General features: G+C 25.4%; 3 protein-coding genes across 3 annotated transcripts; 1 reads left to right on the forward strand and 2 right to left on the reverse strand.

The window, feature by feature from the left end:
• Window positions 1-314: 314 nt before the first annotated feature.
• Window positions 315-7,134, forward strand: LOC145936261 (multicopper oxidase 3-like). The gene is made up of 10 exons (XM_083038294.1): window positions 315-421; window positions 892-1,183; window positions 1,828-2,112; window positions 2,681-2,954; window positions 3,275-3,473; window positions 4,380-4,561; window positions 5,100-5,295; window positions 5,531-5,743; window positions 6,213-6,437; window positions 6,930-7,134. Exons 1-10 carry the CDS (start codon window positions 370-372, stop codon window positions 7,073-7,075), a joined length of 2,064 nt encoding a protein of 687 aa, XP_082894420.1. The 5' UTR covers window positions 315-369; the 3' UTR covers window positions 7,076-7,134.
• A 3,866-nt stretch (window positions 7,135-11,000) lies between these two features.
• On the reverse strand, window positions 11,001-13,253 carry LOC145936012 (chymotrypsin-2-like). The gene is made up of 5 exons (XM_083037872.1): window positions 13,202-13,253; window positions 12,613-12,769; window positions 11,925-12,177; window positions 11,508-11,645; window positions 11,001-11,197 (listed from the first exon to the last, which is right to left on the reverse strand). Exons 1-5 carry the CDS (start codon window positions 13,251-13,253, stop codon window positions 11,051-11,053), a joined length of 747 nt encoding a protein of 248 aa, XP_082893998.1. The 3' UTR covers window positions 11,001-11,050.
• A 1,976-nt stretch (window positions 13,254-15,229) lies between these two features.
• On the reverse strand, window positions 15,230-21,918 carry LOC145936015 (transmembrane protease serine 9-like). The gene is made up of 11 exons (XM_083037877.1): window positions 21,768-21,918; window positions 21,386-21,536; window positions 20,611-20,866; window positions 20,244-20,381; window positions 19,912-20,049; window positions 18,228-18,243; window positions 17,927-18,091; window positions 17,443-17,602; window positions 16,426-16,681; window positions 15,758-15,898; window positions 15,230-15,406 (listed from the first exon to the last, which is right to left on the reverse strand). Exons 1-11 carry the CDS (start codon window positions 21,871-21,873, stop codon window positions 15,245-15,247), a joined length of 1,689 nt encoding a protein of 562 aa, XP_082894003.1. The 5' UTR covers window positions 21,874-21,918; the 3' UTR covers window positions 15,230-15,244.
• Window positions 21,919-22,776: the final 858 nt, after the last annotated feature.

The following is a 22,776-nucleotide window of genomic DNA, read 5'->3' on the forward strand; positions in this document are numbered from 1 at the left end:
TTATAATTTACTTATTATAATATACATATATTGATATATATATAATGTTTTCAGAAAATTGAGATATATTTTGTATATCTACGATGGTTTCAGTATATCTTACAAATCTTCATTGCTGTGTGGGATTGTTGTAATATATTGCAATAGTAAGTTGTTGCATGAGAACAGACAATATCTATTATATAATTTACTTGCAAAACATGCGTTGACAAGAAAATATGCATTATCAGAATCTGAGCTTCGGAGATCTTCTATGCAACTCTATATACACACATACACAGATATATACATACTTATACAGATCTTCAGAAGTATATAAAAGCGAAATATATCTATCTGGTTTCGTCAAATGTCGTATATTCTGCAACAATGTGTTTCCTCCATCGGTCGATTTTTTTTTGTACGATATTAATCTACTTCGGTAAGAAATTTTATTAATTGTTCACATTAACATCGTTTGTGCGATCGTATACACGACTCTCTCGCTGCTCATTCATTGTATTTTTTTTTAATTCTAATACATTAAATTTTAATTGAACGTTGAAATGACTTGTTTAAAACAATATTTGAATTTGTTTTCTTTGTTTGTGCTCATCTATTCTTCAGTTTAAGGTAAGAAATTATTCAACGATGAGTTTTCTCATAATGTTCAATTTATATTTTTACACTTGTCTGTAAGAAAATATAAATTAAATAAACATCTGTGAAATATTTCATTCAATGTCATGTATAGATCTATGTAACATTTCAATTATTCATTTATACGAATATATCGTTAATCTTGTATAACAAATGCTATTGACAAGATTGCGATGCAAGTGTACTGCTTATACGAGTATTTATTAATATTTTGTTAATTAGTACATAAATAAAGAAAGCGGAATCGATTAGTTGTAGGGGTACAATCGCAGATCGAAGATAATGCGATCCCGGTTAAAGATACCATACCAATCAAAAGTTCTGAGACCGGAATTTTGACTGATATTTTACCGAGACGTATAATAGGAGGAGTTGATGATGAAAGAGAACAAATAAAAAAAGATTGTTGGATTAAAGTAAATCCGATATCTAGTCTTCCCAATTTGTCAAGTCCTCTTGAATGTGCACGTACATGCAACGATCAAGAAAAACCTAAAATATGTTATTATCGTTTTGAAGCAGAGGTATATTCTTCACTTACCAGGTGAATAGTATTTAATAATTATTTTTTAATAACACAATAAATTAATAATATTATTAACAATATTATTATATGATAATTATTATTACACAAAATAACGAATTTAAAACATTATATCTGTTTGCAATCTCTCTAAATTTATAATTTATCTTATCTTTATCTTATTGATCTTAGTTTATAAATAAAAATATATAATTAAAATATAATTTAAAAAAATTAAGACAATTAATTATATTATAATTTATTTTAAATTCATCTTAGTTGTAATTTTTTGTTATTTATAAAATAACTTATACATAAACATAATATTACATATTTATATATTTACATATTTTTAAGTAGCATAGAGAAAGAGAACTTGCAATGAATACTTTTTGCTATCACAAATTATTCAATTCTTGACATTAATAATTTATATATTATAATTAATATATTTGTATTGTTATGCATGTATATGTATTGTTATGCATGTATATATGTACATGTTTGCATAACAATTAATTAATATAAGTGTACATATTGATTGAATACATGTAATATCTATGACCTATGACATGTGTAAATTTTTAATATATCAAAAAATAAAAATATAAATATAGCGTATTAAAATAAATAGTCTATCACACATTTCAGATCTTATATTTCAGAGCTTGCGATTACTGTAAACCAAATATAACCAATGCCTTCTGCAACAATTGCCAATGTGTACCTGTCGACGGAGTGGAACGATCTATTTTGACGATAAATCGTATGATACCCGGACCTTCTATTGATGTTTGCGAAGGCGACAAAATAGTGGTTGATGTTATCAATAACATGGATGGTGAGGGACTTACAATCCATTGGCATGGAGTATTTCAGAACGGTTTCCAATATTATGACGGTCCACTTCTTGTGACTCAATGCCCTATTCCTACAAAAAGTACATTTAGGTAATTATTTAATAAATAAAATATCGAATTGATTTTAATATCATATTTAAAATAAATATAAACAATTGTATGCAATTATACAAATGCTAAAACAGTAAATTTCGTTGAGAAAGAATAGACAGTTCACGATTGGAAACATAGAGCATGTTAGTGGAAAACATTTCTTATCATTAATTACGTGTTTTTTAATAGACGCGTAGTTGAGTTAGTGCAAATTAGTAACGAGATAGAAAATTCCTCATTGAAATATTATATAAAAATATAAATAATATTTTATTTAAGGCTATGCAAATTTTTGATGAGCCAATTACGTCATAAATGACTTATTTTTGTGAGCATAATGTTTAAATACTGCGTTATCTTAACATATTTTACTTTGGGTTATATATTCAATTGAATATTTTAATTGATTCTGCTATACCTTTTTGCTTTTTATGAAACAGAAGAAGTTTCGATAGACATTATGTAGGTGTTGACTGTGTAAAGAAGCAATGTAAAAGACATAAAAAGATATATATATATATATATATATATATATATATGCATTTTTTATAAAATATTTCTCCAGATATCAGTTTAATGCAGATAATGCAGGCACACACTTCTGGCACTCTCATGTCGGATTACAAAAGATGGATGGTATCACTGGAAGCTTGACTATACGCCAATCAGCAAAACGCGATGTAAATAGTTACTTGTACGATTTTGATTTATCCCGTCATAATATCGTAATCAGTGATTGGATGCACGAACTGGCTTCATCACGTTCGCCTGGTAGTCTTCATGATACAAAATTTCAGAATCCGGATTCATTTCTAATTAACGGGAAAGGTCACTACCAGGTAACATTATCTTTCTCTTCTATAATACATATATGAAACTGTTTAATTATTTTTAATAAGAGAAGAACAAATAATTTATAATAATTTGCATTGCAAATTATGACGTCAAAACATGATAAAATAATATAGAAAATATAACAGATAATTTAATTTTAGTAGATTAAAAATATCATATACAAAGCAATTTTAATTATGCTTAAAATAAAAGAAATAATTTAAATTTTTATATTTTATCGCAAATTTTTTTTAGGAATATTATATTAGCAATATTAATCCTACAAAAATCCTATAGATTTATTATAAGTGTAATATTTGCGCAGGATCCGGAAAGTGGTATTGTGATTAACACGGAGATATTTCGTGTGGAACGCAATTATCGTTATCGATTTCGTATGGTAAATGTATTTTGTACGACCTGTTCATCACTTTTAACCGTCGAAGATCATAATCTTACTATTATAGCTGTAGATGGTGTCTCGGTTAAACCCGTCGTAGTGAATTCCATAATCAGTGTTTCAGGTATTATATCATATTCAAGACTATTATGCACTAAATTAATTAAAGAGATAATTTATTATAAAAAAAATAAATTACGAAACTAATAATTCTTTTTATTATTTCTTGTTCGTACCAGCTGAGATTGTTTAAATTATTTTTAAATTTTATTAATAAAATATTGCACAATTAACATGTGTTTTTGTGGCTTCATATTTGGCTTTGATATTTTTCTCAAAAATATGCATATAAAATATAATTAATATATCTCTATATTAATAATATATTTATGCACTTACAAATATAAATAATAATAAAAAATACGCAAACATGCAAAAGATATATAAGATGTTTAATAGATACTTTATTTAGATTAACATAAAAAAATATATGAAGGAGAACTGAATAAAACGCGATCTCGAAAGTTATTTCAAATATGTCTTTTAAACATCCTATTTCTTTCCATTGTATTTCTTTTTAATTAATAAATTTATCGATCAATTATCTCTGATAATAAATTAAATTCATAAATCAATAATCTCTAGTAATGAATGTATTCAATGAATGAAATTGTTTATTTATCAGATACTATTCTAACATGAGTAGGTTAAAACGATGTTTCATATCAAAAATTGAAAAACATTATTTATTAACTATGTAAATATGCATTACTTTGCAATTTATATTAATTTTACAGTTATTCATAATTTTTCATTATTTTGAATTATAAACAATTTAGTCGTTTTTTAAAAATATAATTGGATTAATATTTGCATCTTGTATTCTACTAGAACGTTAAATTTCATTAATTCGAGGCATTCAAATAATGAAAAATAGACTATATATATATATATATATATATATATATATATATATGTGTGTATTTCTTTACAATAGATATTAATACCTAATATTCGAATGGTTTTATAGCAGAACGTTATGACTTTGTTATAAATACGAACAATCCAGTTGATTCCTATTGGATTCAACTTCGTGCAGTCGAACCATGCCAAGAGACAGCTATTCAACAATTAGCTATATTACAATATGATGCATCAGATGTACCGACTACACCTTCGCCTACCTTTAATGCTTCACTTCCAGCAGGAATCGTAAGTAGTGCAAAAATATTCTCTCGCATAAATTTTCGTGATAGAAACATATTTTTATGCAAATGTAGAATCAATGCCATCATCTATTACATTTTATTTCAATAGTATAAATTATGTATTCTAACAGATGTATCCCTATTTATTTCCTTTTTCTGAATCAATTAAAATAATATATTTTTTTGTCAACAAGATTAAAAATTCTATATGCATAAATTATTATTTATTTAACTATTTAATTATTTTTTAAATATATTTGTATTGAACCAATTTGATTCAAAATTTTCTTTTATACTCCTTTTTTTCTATAAAATCAATAAAATTTCATATAGTCTAGTACTATTAATGTATTTTTTTAATTTTTCTAAATTTAATATTAAATATCTATGAAAAAGAAAGAAAAAAATAATTGATCTATCTGTATATTTTTTCAGAATAATAATCCAAAAATTAATCACTGATTATTAATCACTTCTTTGAAATTTCCATTTTTAATTAAAATTTATCTTTGGCAATTAAATGATTATATTGTTTTTTATAGGTACTAAATCCACTTGATGATAAGTGTGATAGTTCAAGAACTGATGCAATTTGTGTGAGCAATATGGACAGCGCAATTCCAATCGACGAAGGCATTTTTACAGAAAAACCAGATGCCCAATTCTATTTATCGTTCAAATTCTATCAATACGATCTGCAAAATCTCTTTGCGCCTAATCAATTTCATAAATTTATGGGTAAAATTATTTCACAAACTCTTCTCCATGAAACTTTTAATATTGTATTAAATCAGATAAAGATTTTTGAAAAAATTGGCAATATATAAATCAAACTGTTCTTTAAAAAATTCTATTTTAAAATAGTTAATAAATTTAATTACGATTGGAGCATCTCTTACTATATAACATAATTCTAATAATAAGTATTCTACAATTATATTTTCTAACATTGTATATTTACCCGTCATTGTAGTTGGACCTGGTTTTACACATACAGCTGCTGTTATCAACGATATTATATATCGATCTCCATCATCACCGCTACTTTCGCAATTGAGAGATATTCCACCTAATACAATCTGTAACGAAACCCACAAATCGGATAGCTGCGGGGACATATGCAGCTGTACGCATATCATAGAACTTCCGTACAATGGTATCATTGAACTCGTCATAGTCGATGAAAGTAAGTGTTTTTTAATAATAATTTTCGTATACACATGCCACTTACAGTTGTACGAGATATCGCATATATACATATATATAAATTAGATATATTCATCTGTGTACTGTATTATATAATAGATAAAGAAGTTGATATTCATGAGTAGCTCTTTTCTTCGTTCTCTCATTTTATTCATATTATTTTATATAAATTATATAGGCCTAAATTATATAAGCCTACATTTAAGATATAAATAATTTACTTATATTAAAAACGTAATGTTTAATTGCTTGTGCGGTCTTTACAATTTTTAATTATTGCATGCTAAGAAAATGCAACTATGTAAATGGATTTAATTATATGAATTTAATATTTTGCAAAAAATATTCCTAACATAAAGTCACATTTTATTTGTATAATCACTGCTTATTTTTAACACATAGAAAGTTATATTATTATTACATTCTGTTTATATATATATATATTTTAGCTAAAATTCCCAATTTACATCACCCGTTCCATTTACATGGCTACGCTTTTAATATAATGTCCGCGGATGCGCCAAATAATGGAAAAGGAACTACTGTAGAGGAAATAAAAATATTGGACGAGAAAGGGCTTCTACCCAGAAGGAAATTCTCACCACCGTTTAAAGACACTATAGCTGTACCAAATAACGGTTACGCAATCATACGCTTCCGCGCGAATAATCCTGGTAAGATCTTTTGTTTTATTTTATTTATACGGCCTTAAACATTTTTATTATACAATACTTTTATTCAATCCATCGAACAATAGGTTAAATTAAGAGAGTTAAAGTGGTATATAATTTCCATAAATTTTCATCTTTCGATGTTTGAGTGCCGATCTATGACATCCTCAGTAATTTTTAATTTCTACTTTAAACATATATATCTTTTTTAAACATTACATGATTGCTCATACAGTGCAATTATGTAGTGTATAAATAAGAAAAATATGTTTAAGTTATATTTGTAATTTTATAATATGAGGGATACGTATACACTTATATTTTCTACGCAAATTGCACATAATAACTATTATATACATATATACAATGTGCTTACAAATAATTTTTGTCCTAATAAATAATTATAAAAAAATTAATAATTTAATTTAATTTCTAAAGAACTGTTTAATCTTATTTAATAGCCTGTCAAATTTTCATCAAATATTTTATTTACAGGCTATTGGCTTTTCCATTGTCATTTTGTTTATCATCTAACAATGGGTATGGCTAATATATTCCACGTCGAAGGACCAGATCTTCCACCTGTTCCAGAAGGATTCCCCAAATGTGGAAATTTTGTACCGTTCGTATCTCAGTATTAAATAAACAATTAATACAATATATATTAACTTGAATAAAATATTAGTTTTATTAAATATAATTTGTCTCTCAAAATTCTCATTTTGCGATTCTTTATCATGCCTAAAAATCTATTAATCTCGTATTATTATTTGATTGTACAACTATAAATTAAAAAGTAGTTATTTATTAAAATTATATTATTACTTTATTTTATATACTTTTACTATTTTTTCATTATTTTATGTTGAAATTGGTCTTTTTCATGACAAGTATACAAAATAAATATAAATATAATACATAACATATAGAAAAAAAAGAAAATAACACACGTGATAAAAATCTTATATATGTGATAGAGATATTATATTTTTATTTACAATAAAAGATATTTTGTTATATTCAACAATATTTTTTACTAATCAATTATTTACTCATGCAAATCTATGTTACATTAAACAGGTGAATACATCTAAAAATCTTGTCAGTCATATTAACAATCTGACATGCAATGTTTAAATAACTAAAACAACACAGCGCGCTATGCGCGCGCCATTCCTCGATTTTATATATAAAAAAAAAATGAAATGTTTATATAAAGTTTGCTTAAACTTGATTAACATTTTATGACAGAAATCAGCTGATAACTGTCAAAAAATATTAATCGAGTTTAAAGTACTGTAACATTTTATTTAAAACATATTATTATTTTATAATTTTTATTACGTACTATTTTAAAATTTAATTAACAAATTAATGTTTTAATCAGCTGATTTCTGTCAAAAAATATTACTAAAACGTTAATTTGCTAATTAAATTTTAAAGTAATAATATGTTATAAAATATAAAATAGTAATATGTTGTAAATAATATGTTGTAATATTTTATCCTCGATTAATATTTTTTGACAGAATTCAGCTGATAACTGTCAAAAATATTAACTGAGTTTAACGTAGCTAATTTCTATATCAAAAAATATTAATAAATCTTTTCGTAATAAAATCGTAATTAGTCTCGTAGTAATTATCTCGATTATCAAAAGATTCTTGTAGAAAATTCTATTTTTTACTTTCTGTTTTAGATTTAAATACTGCATTTTTATGCATTTCATAATTAATTGTTATATCTGTATATTTTTTTATGCATTGATTGCAATGCATGCATGAAAATATGTGAATTAATTACGCAATGCATAAAAATTCATTATTTGAACCTTTAACAGAGAACAAAAAAAATAGAATTTTCTACTAAATTTTTCGATCAAAATATCTGCGTTTTCATTAAATTCGTGCGTCTGTACACGCACCGACATAAATGGTGTCCGGCGTTAGATGTGTGCGAATACGTGTATGACAGCCGAAAGTCATACGCACACATACGTAACGCGACATACGTATATGACTTTCGGCTGTCATACACATATTCGCACACATCTAACGCCGGACACCATTTATGCCGGAGCGTGTACACATTCACCACGCTGCACGTCTCGCGCGAGACTGACCGCAAGACTCTGAACAGCGGTATCGCCAAGCGCAACCTATACATCCACCACGCTGCGCGTCTGGCGCGAGACTGACGATCAGTCTCGCAATCGCAATGTCTCGATCGAGAATCAGTATCGCGCGAGACGCGCAGCGTGGCGGACGTATAGGCTACGCTTGGCGATACCGCTGCTCAGAGTCTTGCGGTCAGTCTCGCGCGAGACGTGCAGCGTGGTGAATGTGTACAGACGCACGAATCTAATGAAAGCGCAGATATTTTGATCGAAAGATTCAGTACAAAATTCTATTTTTTTTGTTCTCTGTTAAAGGTTCAAATAATGAATTTTTATACATTGCATAATTAATTCACATATATTTATGCATGCATTGCAATCAATGCATAAAAAAATATATAGGTATAACAATTAATTATGAAATGCATAAAAATGCAGTATTTAAATCTAAAACAGAAAGTATGAACAAAAAAATAGAATTTTCTACAAGAATCTTTTGATAATCGAGATAATTACTACATCGAGACTAATTACGATTTTATTGACAAAAAGATTTATTAATATTTTTTGATAGAAATTAGCTACTCTAAACTAGGTTAATATTTTTGACAGTTATCAGCTGACTGCTGTCCAAAAATATTAATCGAGGATAAAGTATTATAACGTATTATTTGCAACATATTACTATTTTAATATATTTTTAACATATTATTAGATTAAAATTTGATTAGCACATTAACGCTTTATTAATATTTTTTGACACATTGCATTGACATTTGACATTTTTGACATCAGTTGATTAAAGCGTTAATTTGCTAATTAAATTTTTAAATAATATTATGTTATATAAATTAAAATAATAGTATATTTTAAATAAAATGTTATAGTACTTTAAACTCGATTAATATGTTTTGACAGTTATCAACTGATTTCTGTATTATTCTTTTTAACATAAAATCGAGAAATCGCGCTTGTATTGTTCTAGTCCCTTTCTAAAAAAGGCAAGTTAAGTCGATTATCGCAAGTATTGTTGCTTTTTAGCGATGTTGATTAGTTGTCTCGATTTGCGTTGTGCGTTATATTCAGCATCGAGAGGCTGTCATCGCAAGGATTAGCAGTTTGACAGTTTGTCCAAAATAAAATAAAATAATAATGTGTTTTAAATAATATGTTTTAATACTTTAAATTCGATTAATATTTTTGACAGTTATCAGCTGATTACTGTCAAAAAATATTAATCGCGGACAAAGTATGTATTATAAGTACATATATATTATAACATATATTATTTACAACATATTATTATAATTAAAATAATATTTTGTAAGTAATATGATATGTTATAACACTTTATCCGCGATTAATATTTTTTGATAGAAAATCAGCTGATAACTGTCAAAAATATTAATTTACATTATTATAACAATTTAAAGTATTATAACATATTATTTGAAACATATTATTTTATTTTATTTTATTTTTAACAAACTGTCAAACTGCTAACCCTCGCGATAACAGCCTCTCGATGCTACGAATATAATGCACAACTGCACAACGCGAATTGAGACAGTCAATCAGCATTGCGGAAAAGAGGCGACAATACTTCGAGACTTTCGAGAATCGACTTAACATGCCTTTTTTTAGAAAGGGATAAAGTATCAATCTCTGCCCGTCGCAATTATGTACTCAACTGTATTATATATACGTGTTTTACTTAATAATAAAAACGCGCGTACAAAAGAATCGTATAAAAGCCGTATTACTATATATTATGCAGCGCCAATTAATTACATTGTTCACGATGCAGCTTGCAACGCAGGTAATTTTATTGTATTTATCAGTTGTGTTTTGTTTGCATCTTTTTTTGCAATCTAAAGTTAATAATAATTAAACAAAATTCAAGAGACTTATCTTTCAATTAGAGCGATTAAATTTTACTCTTTAAAATTTTTTTAAGCGCATTTCTTAAGAAAGTGTATACTTTTCAGGAACATTGCGCGCGTACCTGTAACACAATATTGATATATTACAATTTTATATAATAACAAAATTAACAAGAATATTTTGATTAATATTTCCGAGATGATTGTGATAAGTAAAGTTTGATATTCTGCAGATGGATCAGGAAATGGAGTTTGGCTTAAAAGATGATTTGAAGAAAATAAACTATAAAGGATAATTTATATAATTATAATATAATTTAATAAAATAAAAAATTTTAGGGATACAAATATGTGACTGAAGATGCGCACGTGGATATAATAATATAATTATCATCTGTAAAATAATATAATTTTTGCTTATTAAGATAACATCTATTCTTATTAAGATAACATCTAAACATAAGTATATAATATCCCTCTAATAATTAGTCTTGATTAAATATGCTTAAGTATGTATACACATAATGAAGCATATGCATCTACAAAAACTGAACATATGCTTTGTGAAAAAATCGTGAATAATGTTTGAATCACATCTCGCATATTTTATGCATCATTCAGATCCCTGTGTGAAAGTTAATCCACTTCCTGTAGTGAAATACTCTGGTGAACACATCTGGGTTTCCGCTACCGCATGGAAGCACACCAAAGGACACAAGGCCAATCAGGACATTATCAGCAACGAGCGGACCACCGGAATCACCCTATCGAAACAATATATTTTATACATATATCTTGACGCCTCTGTCAATATTTTTCATCAATATGTAATATTAATTTCTCGGACTCTATATATACAATTGTGTAAATATACGAGATTCAAATTATTTCGTAAGAAGAAAATAATAACTTTATTTATTAAAAGCGATTATTGAAGAAAGCTATCGAAACAATGAAAATTTCCATCTTTCTTTTTTAATATTATTTTATTAGAGATAAAGTAGTCTTCTTATATAAACATTACGACGAAATATACATTATTTTATATGCAATTTATTTTACGATTATACTTACGTTGCACATTCCTTCACCCTGTATCGTAAGAGTACATATTTGGGTTTTTACGATACTTTGATAATGTTTGTTGCATTTCTTTTGAGAATATCCCTTCACCACAATCTGTTGCAAATGATTAGGACTTGGACCGTCCGCCTAAGAAATTATTTTCTATTTAGATGCGCTGTCTCACCTTATGTAAGAAATGCTTATGCTGGATTATCATAACGATTATTGTAGTATAGTATCTTTTCATAACTCTTTTTTAAAAGATTTTTTTCAAAGATTTTTTTTGAAAGATTTATTTTGTATTTTCTTTATGTAAGAAATTTTTGAAATAAAAATTTTTAAAAATCTGCTTTTGAAATTAAAATTGTATTCGTCGGAATTCTGTTTACATCTTTTAAATCATATAATGAATTTTTTTATATTTACCCAGAGTCTTCCCCAGCCAGTAACTACAAGATTACGATTGTCATAATTAGAGTTTGTAAATGGCAAGGCGATCGGTTGGATATTCTTGTTAAATTTGATATCTTTTACTACACGGATTATACCGATGTCGTTAATATACAGATACTTGTCGAAACCATCGTGTCGTATAAAATTTGCAACTTGATGCATAGTACGCGGTGCATCAAGGTAATTGCTTCCAACAGCAACAAGAACATCGGATGGATGGTTGAGACTAATAATCGATAAAGATTATAATCAATTGCATAAATGTTTAATTAAAGAATTAATTTAAAAAATATAAATGTCTGGAATAATATAAAAGTTGGGAGAAATTTTTATCAAATAAAATAGGCTACATTTTTACAGTATATAAGGCTACATTATTACAATATAAGAATGCAAATAACTACATTGTTACTATATTCTCCAGACTTTGCAATTATTAGCGTACGATTGTTTCAAATTACATATAATTAAAAATTATTGCGTATATTATTTAGTATATCTTATATAAAAGTGCAATTAATAATAATTATTTTATACTCACATTTAATTTAAAAAATGTTTTATATATATATATATATATATATATGGAAATAAAAGATATATAAATTTTCCATTTAAAATTTAAATATTTTAAATTTGAAAAGAAAGAGGACATACATACTTATTAAAACAGTGCGCTGCGGTAATAATGTATCTCTTACTGATGATAGCTCCACCGCAAAAATGCCTATTGTTTTTTGAATTTCTCAATGATGTCTGATAAGGATATAGGCCATTTGGAGCATCTTTGCCGCCGATGATTTGTGAAATTGGCAAACCTATTCATTGAAAATATTTTTATTTTATTTTTGCATAATATGTTGTTAAAAAAAATCGATTTGAGATTGATGCAAACCGTTAATTGTTATAACAATATATATATAAGTTTTGTTTTAAAATATAATAAGCATTTTAAGTGATCAGTTTTAGTAAGATTTTTAATATCACATACTCATATTTTTTAATTATACAATGCTAAATGTTAAATAAATTATTTGACAAATAATTGTTGCAATATTAATAAGTGTATATAATATAATAAAAGGAACAAATTTGATAGGCACAGAGATAGTACAATTTATTCGAAGCCTAGATTATTCACGATTGAGTTCACGAGTAACATTGTTACGATACGAGTTCAATTTTTGTATAATAATTTCTGTATTCATCTTTTATCCATCAATAAGATTTTAATTAACAAATGTGCTTACCATGGGCACTGAGCGCCAAGCAGGTTATTATGAGACCGGTGATAGCTTTCATAGCGATAAGCACTGTGGCATATCGAGCGTGTTGTCTTCAATTTATATATGTATCCTGCTGCGTTAATCGAAATCATCATTTAACACATCTCGATATTTAGGATACGATTATCTTATTATGGAGGTAGAATATGAATCGTGTACTAATAGAAATTGATAATAGTATTTAGTATTGATAACTTACAATACTGCTAGCTGTGAAATAAAATATGATAATAATAAATGAGGCAATTAGATAATAATATTTTCTCACATATTTTTTGCTGAAGTTGTAAAAATATCATAACTAGAGTTAATTACATTCTAGTGTAATTTATAATTATTATTTCTTTATAAGAAATATATTTTTATAAAAAAAATTTTTAGAATATTCTCATTTTCCTTTCTTTTCCAGATCATACAAATCTAGATGTACATGTAAATTTCATAATTTTAAATGTTATTTTATAATAGAATTATAAGCATATATGTATGAAAAAATTTTATTTAAATTAAAATTGTTTATTACATTTATCTATTATACATTTTATTTATTATATATATATATATATATATATATATTGTATATATAAGTAAAATATTTTTTACAATTCCATTACTGAATAAAGTTAATTAAAAGCGTTATTAATTTTATTAGCACTATATATTTCTTCAAAATATACTTTTATAACATATTCTTTTTAATATACATATATTTGCATAATTTGTTATACAAAGTTCAAAGTATTTTACATATGTATGTACTATAGCTGTATCAATCTCGCAAAATTTAGATAAAAATCAAGTTATTTGCGGGTAAATATGATAACTGCTGGTATTTAATCAATGATCTTGATTACTCAAATTATTTCGGGGAATTTTACAAATGATGTATCATTTCAGATGATGTATTATTTCATGCAAAATATCGATATAATCAGTCATCTACTATATGCAAACAGCTTATATATATATATATAGGACATATATATATATATATATATATATATATATATAGGAAATTCTTAATGTTTCAAAAGTACCAATAATTATTTATTGCTAGTATTAACTATTGATCTGTTGCATAGAAGTAAGCGATTATATTTTACCTTCCATTCGCTAGATATTTTTTAACTTTTATTATATTTATCTTTTTTTTGTTAAACAAATAAATATTATAATTATCAAATAATTATCTTTTTTTTGTTAAACAAATAAATATTATAATTATCAAATAATATTCATGATTATTATAATAAAAGATTATTATTTCACATTATCTTCTTTGTTTAAAAGTTTCAATTTAATCTTCGACCATATTTTACAATAACATAAATTTATATTAACGCTTTTGTTAATATATATTGGATAATATTTTATATATTTTTTAAATTAATGTAAAAGCATATTTACGTCCTTCATTATAAAACTTTAAAAGATCTTCAATTACTCTTCTTTGCAGCAGTAAAATACTGTCTGTTATGCGATAAATAAGGACATTAAAGAAAATTTTCATTTACACCATTATCATTGAATGTCATAAAAATCTTTATAAAAACAAGCAAAATTTTATGTGTCAAATATTTCCAATGTACAGCCAGATTATGTCAGTATATGTATAGTTTATTTAATTGCCATTCATAAAGACATACATATATCGATTATAAATCCGTAACGACAATAGATCCATAATTGCCTAAATATACAAAAAACAATCTGTACATTTATGAATACATGTACGAAATTACTAAATATATACAAAAATGCAATTCTAAGACATCAAAATAATCAAAAATAATCTAATTATCATTCAATCAATGATATAATTTTTTGTTAAGAACACCTGTGCATCCTGTCGCAAATACGTTATCAATGATTAATCTTGATGATACAAGCATACAAGGAATATACATATCTATATATACATATCTATAAAACTGAATGTATACGCAAATATATTATAAAATGGGAAAATAATATTTTATTGGAGAATATATTTTTAATGAGGTATCGTTATTTGTAAATCAGAGATCCCTTAGTATGGAAGTTAATCCACGATTTATAATAAAATATTCTAGTAGACACGTCTGGAAAACCTGCACCACATGGACCATAACTGTATGACACGAGACCAACCAAGACACCATCGGCAACGAGTGGACTGCCGGCATCACCCTATCGAAAGAATGTATTTAATATACCTATGTTAAGCTATGTTCAAGAATGTATATTATTATTTTTTTAAATAATCTAATGTGTAATATATCCAAATTTCTATTGTATAACGTATAATATTAAAACTATTTTCATAAAAAAGAGTAACCACGTTTATTGGAAGCAACAAGTTCTGAAAAATAATATTCAAATAATAAGAATTTCGATTTTCTGTTTTTTAATGTTCATTTTTTCGTTTTTTAAAATTCATAGATTAAATATATCATAGATATTATGCTATTTTTAAATTATTATATAATAAAGACATTTTATCTCACACACATACACTGTTTATTTTATACGATTACTTACGTGGCATATTCCTTCACCCTCCATTGTAAAAGTGCATATAGTTCTCTTAATGTTATTGAAACTGCTGCTGCTGCTGTATTCTTCTTGAGAATATTCTTTCACAATAATCTCTTGCAATTGATTAGGAATCGGACCATTCATCTAAAAAGAATTGTTTTTAATTTAATTGAGATCTTACTTTACAAATGTAAGCCGGATTATTATAATAATTTTTATTTTAAAACATTGCTTTTATAAGTTATATCTCATAATAATCTATAATTTTATATTTTAATAATATATAAAATTGTTTTTCTTTATTTTTATCAATTGGTAAATATTGTTTTTTAAAATAATAGTTAATATATTGATATTTGTGCTTTTAATTTATCAGTTTATTAAAATAATTGTAGAAATAGAAAACAATAGAAAATAAGTTCTTAGCTTCATACGCAAGATCTGATATATTCTGAAGCGAATCAAACTATGAACTTCTAATACTTATTAAAAAAATTTAATTTCTTGACTTTTATTTTATTGACCATTTACAGTAAATAAATAAGTTTAAAATCAAAATAGTAAAGAAACTATATTATTCTTAACTATAAAGTTCTCAAGATCAAAACTGCATTCGTTAAAGTGTGCGTGAACACAGTTTAGATTTTACAAAATATATCATATTTTTTTACCCAGAGTCTTCCCCAGCCAGTAATTAAAAGAGGATAGTTGTCATAATTCCGATCGGCAGTTGGTAGATTAATCGGTTGTATATTTTCATTAAATTTGATAACTTCTGATATATAGATTAAACCAATATCATTAATATTTAACAATTTATTGTAACCAGCGTGTATTATAAAGATTGTTGCTTTATATAATGCCGAAGGCGTATCAAGGTAATTGCTTCCAACAGCGATTTTAACTTCGTTTGGATTCGTGATTCTCCTAAAATAATAATTATTATTTTACATGTTTAAATAATAATTATTTTGCATATTTCAAATTTCACATTTAATCTGAACGATATAAATGTTTAAAACGTTTTAATTGTGTATAAACTAAATAAACGACGTCTCTAAAAAGTGCTAAAAATTATTGTTACATAAATATTTCTCAAAGTTTAGCATTTCTCATTCTCTATTATGTACAATAGAGCAATATTCAATTATTTTTACAGAATTGAATATACAAGGACTGGGACTCGATTCTTGAATTCATTCGCAAGAGAAACGTATACGCAAATTCGGCTCTTACAGAAAAGTTGCAAGTTGATTGGCTATCGCATGGCTTTTAGCCAATCAACTTGCAACTTTTCTGTAAGAGCCGAATTTGCGCATACGTTTCTCTTGCGAATAAATTCAAGAATCGAGCCCCTGTTCTATTGTGATTTTTGTCTGACAGCTTCAAAAGCATTATCTTTCGACTATCATTGCATATGCAACGTTTTTATATAATCATCATCAATCACTGATAACACAATGAGGAAATACACGAGTAGAATTATAAACATTCATATTTCTACAAATATAGCATTTTGTAACGCTGGTTTGTCAATTTTCGCTATATTTATTGAACGGTATTAATTTATTATTATTTATATTAATTTTGCTCATAAATCTCATTTGATTATATTTGATTATGAATCGGGTAATTAAATATTAAGAAATTAAAATCTTGACATTTTTTTTAAGAAAAAATATACGTACTCAGTAAGACATTGCGCAGCGGTAATGACGTAGTGCGCACTAATGATGGCCCCACTACAAAAATATTTGTTGTTATTTAATGAATCTCTCAATGATGTCTGATAAGGATATAAACCATCCACAACATCCTTGCCGCCGACTATCTGTGAACTTGGCAAACCTGATAAAAAAAAAATAAATAATCTATCAAATAAATATTTATAATATAAACATTCTTAAACACATTCTTAAATTTAAAATTTAAAATTAAAAAAGTATTAAAAATAAATTCAGTACAAAGAAAGTACAAATTCATACAAAGAAAGATAGTACATCTTTTACGATTAATTCGTGTCATGTACGCGATGAAAAGATTACGTATCATGTAATGTTAATATATAATAAGCATTATTAATATTATAAAAACAACTTTGTGTAATGTATTAAAATGTATAATGGATTAGATTTTTTCTTCTTTAATAGTATTTTACGTGAATAGACTTACCATAAGCGTTGAACGCCAGGCACGCGACTATAAGACCAGCGAGAACATTCATAGCGATAAATATTGTGTGACATATTGCACATGTTATCTTCAATTTATATAAGTATCCTACAATGTTGATTGAAATCATTAGTTGACACGTATCTATATTTAAGTTACGTTTATCTTGGCATTCTCAGTATAAAATGTGTGATCGAATTGTCGAGCACGTATACAATGTTGCCATTTATACAATTGCTGTATAAACGATTTGAAGCAAACATCAATATTTAGCAATCACATAATAATATAATAAGTATACAATTTTCAATTGAATTCTGTAATAGAACATATAGCAATTAATTTGAAATATGAATCATAAAATTATATTCACACATTTCCATATATTTTTATCATAATATTATAAAGATGCTTTGACGTAAAATGTGACGATGATTTGTAAAATATTAAAAAAGAAAAGTGTAAGTCTGGCATTTTAATGCATTATATAAAAATCATTTTTAACACGTAATATTAAGACAATAATCGGTTTAAAGTTTCACAATATCGTAACTATAATATAATATATAATATAATATTTTTTCAGATATTAAATTCGTGATAGTTTTTGGATCTCTAAAGTCACGATGCCTTCCAAAATGTATCATCGCATAAAGTTAATTAAATGTATTGTTTAGCATGCGGTTGTACCTATTATTCCTACAACTCTTTAATATTTATATAAATATATGTATTAGTTTGTTTAATAAATTGGTTTTATGATAGTTTTATATTATATATTAACATTATCAAATCATGCGGTTTTAATTTAACTTATCATCACTTAATCGATACATCTATAGATAAAAATTAAATTATCTTTTTACAAAAGATGTATTTATATAAAGTGATATATATCCTTATCACTAAAAATATTTAAAAAAATAAACAAGCGTAAGAGATATATCATTTCACATAAAATATGTATATACTACTAAATATACTACTAAAATAGTAATTCATATAAATTTTTTGTCCCATTTTTATATCATGTTTGCAATAGATGCTTCGTCGCGAAAAACTTTCATAACGCTCTTGTATAAGCGATAAGAATCAAACAACTATATTTGTTATTAAACAATTGCTTGTTTAGTAATAATAGGAAGGAAAAATAAATTAATAAATGTCTTTAAAAAATAATGTTATTAGTTTTTATTATTATGAATTATTATCCTATAGTTATAAATAATTAGCTAATAAAAAAAAAATATATTAAAATATGATATTGAATTAATTTGTACTCTTAAGAAAACGTTACAATTAATTTGATATTAATTAACAATATAAAATGTTCAAAAAAATTGTAAATTAAAAATACAATACGGAAATGCTTATCTTTTTTATAATATTAAAAATCCATCAATTTAGTTAATAAATTTATCGTATAATACTTTTGTCTTCAGACGAGTTATACAAGATTGCTTGTCATCGCGTTTATATAAAAATAATGTCCTATTAAATATTTTTTGAGTTATTAAAACGATGTATCAGTATACAATTTAAATTATTTTATTTCATATTTGATGTCAATGACGTGCTCTTCGAGCCAATCTGTAATTATTTAATACTGCTAATTATGTGATTTTTACTTATATTTCAAAGAATTTTCCTTATTGATCTCAGATACGTTTTTATATAATATCATAAAGATTTACAAAAAAATTTTGACTTTTTGCAATAATAAACCTATAATATGAAATAGATTATTGTGAATAAAGAGGCAATCATTATAAATAAAAAACATTATTTTTATTGTACAAAAAACATAAAGACGTTTTAATAGATTTATTAATTACTCTATCGTGTATTATTTGCATTGACAATTTATTTGATTGATAAGAAAATGTAATACATTTCTTCAGAAATAATTTATACAAACTATATTTAATTTGAATTATGGATTATACATAAAGATCGGCATTTTAAACAACTTAAATAATTTCCTATTTCAAATTCTCTATAATCCAAGTTACAAAACTGGACACTCTCGTGTATACATCTGGATATCCAACCGCGCATGGTCGACCGAAAGAAACAATTCCAACTTGACTTCCATTGACCACTAAAGGACCACCGGAATCACCCTGGAATGACGTTGCGCGATTAATGAGATATCAATATTACGACAATTATAAATTGCTCATTATTGTAAATCATGATTTTAAATTATTATTAGATAAGAATGTAATTGATGTGATTATATATAGAGATTTAATATTAAAATTTTCTTTTTTTTAAATACATTATTATTTTTTTCATATCAACTATAACGACTTACATGGCACGCTCCTTCTCCTGCTTTAGTCAAAGTGCAAATATGGCTACTTATTATTCCTGTGTGTGCTGAGTTACATCGTTGTTGAGAATAAATTGTTAAATTAATTTCTTGCAAACTGTTCGGAGGATTGCCACCCAGCTAAAAGGATAAATGCATTGTTATTTGTTAAGAATAATATCGAAACAAATAATAAATAATTTATGACAAAATTTATTTTTCACAATTTATTATACGCAAAAATAAAAAATTTTTTATATCTTCTAACAATACTGACTTTTTTATATATGTATATGTAACTCGGCATATATGTACACATATAGCGAATTTTTTTTGGAATATTCTATATATTATGAGGGTTCAATATTACCCTAGTAGTTCCCCATCCGGATAACGTACAAGGACTGCCTTCAAGACCTGTATTACTTGTCGCAAGCTTTACCGGCTGCACTACTGTGTTGTAGTTGATAGTAGTTGCAAGATGAACTAGAGCGATGTCATTAATAAGCAGTGCTCTATTCCAATCTTTATTAATAGTAACATTCGCTACTTTATAAGAATATCCTTGTTGGTTCAAATAATTTGTGCCGGCATGGACCGATAAATATTGTAATTGATTTTCTCCCCTAATAAGAAAATTAATTAAATAATATTATATGTTTAATTAATATTAAACTTTATTAATAAAAAGAATGTCAATAAAATTTCTGATTAACATTAAATTATTAGAAGCAAAATAATGTCAGAAAATAATATAATCGCTGTAAAAATAATATATACAGAAAAAAAAGTATATTACAGTTATTCTGTAAATATATACCATAATTCTAGAATTCTATATTTCGTTATTTCTCTTATATAATTCGTAGTTATTTTATTTTAAATAATTTAGAATAATATATTATGTATATATATACACATTTTGTAATTAGTTTTAGGTCCACATTAAAAGCAATATTTTAAATTTATTGATAAAATTTTCATCGAAACCAGCATGATTAGAAAGAATTAAAATTTTTTTATACCAAAACAATTTTATTTTTAAGAGTTGATTATTTCGTATATTGTATATATTTGACATATTAAAAAGTTAGTTAGATTTCAATAATACACTAAAATAAAGATTTTAATAATATTTAAAGTACCCTTCAACACAATGTGCTGCGGTAAGAACGGTACGAGAATTTATGATAGAACCTCCGCATGTGTGTGAACCGAGAAATCTCAATGATATTTGATACGGATATTTGCCAATAGGAGCATCCTTGCCTCCAACGATACGAGGAGTTAGGCCTCCTTTTAACAGGAATAAATTAATTATTTAAGTGTCACAAACCATATTTATATTACTGTACATGTATTCTTTTAATAACGATATCAAATAAACGACATCACGTTAACAATATTTAGAAACTTTACATTCAAATAAACTTTGAGAAAATTACAGATTTATTGATTTTAGAATCAAATTTTCTTTTTCTTCAATAACAATTGATCTTATTAATTTTCTATAATTTATTTACATACCTTGTACTTGTACGGCGTATGTCAAAGCGACGAATAGAAGACAAACGAATGTATACATCTTTGATTGAAGATTTATTGACACTGACTGATGCGAAGATACATTCATAGGTTTATATATATTTCTAAAGTATGTGCAATAAGATATGAATCACGTGTTCGTGACGTTTCTGAATGCTCCTCATTACGATATCGCATATGATAAAATACAATCAATCTTATTTATTTTTAGCGTATACTTCGAACGTTTGTAATATAGATTGAGGTAAAAGTATTAGAGAACTTTAATTAAGATCACATTTATCAACATTATAAGTTTTTTTAAAGAATCAGAAATTACATTCTTTATCTAGGCTATCTAAAGAGTACATAGATATACAGTTAATTTATCATTTATATTATATCTATCACATTATATCTAGCACGTTTTTTATGATAACGTCAATAAAAAGATAATGCCGTATTCTACAATAAATTGCAACTATAAATATTATAACATGATTATAACATGAAGAGTTAAACAAATTTGGAAATAACAAATAACGAATAAAAAATCAAATTTTATTCATTAACAGAATAATTATCTATTTGAATATAAAAAGTTATTTGTAATAATTAGAAATAAATACTTTATTTAAATAAAATTTTTATTTAAATATTATGTGTATTTGAAAATTTATATATGTATGTACAGATACATATATGTATATGTATAATATCTGTATTCATATAATTATATTAATAATTATATTATTATTTAGTTATAAAATAAACAACTTTCAGTACTCTACTATAATAAACTTTCTTTCATTTAAATCATCTGTATACAATTAAGCTTTAAATTTAAATGTTTCTTATGATAAATAATAAATAATAAATAATTATTTCTTTGTCTTTATTTTATTATTATACATATGTATAATATGTACATATAATATTATATATATATATATATATATATATATATATTATATGTAAATAATATATGTATATTATGTATTTATAAATCATA

Source organism: Prenolepis imparis, unplaced genomic scaffold (genome assembly GCF_030444845.1).
Source record: "Prenolepis imparis isolate NDT839.2.m4 unplaced genomic scaffold, iyPreImpa1.0 SCAF_5, whole genome shotgun sequence".
In the NCBI taxonomy this organism is placed as follows: Eukaryota; Metazoa; Arthropoda; class Insecta; order Hymenoptera; family Formicidae; genus Prenolepis; species Prenolepis imparis.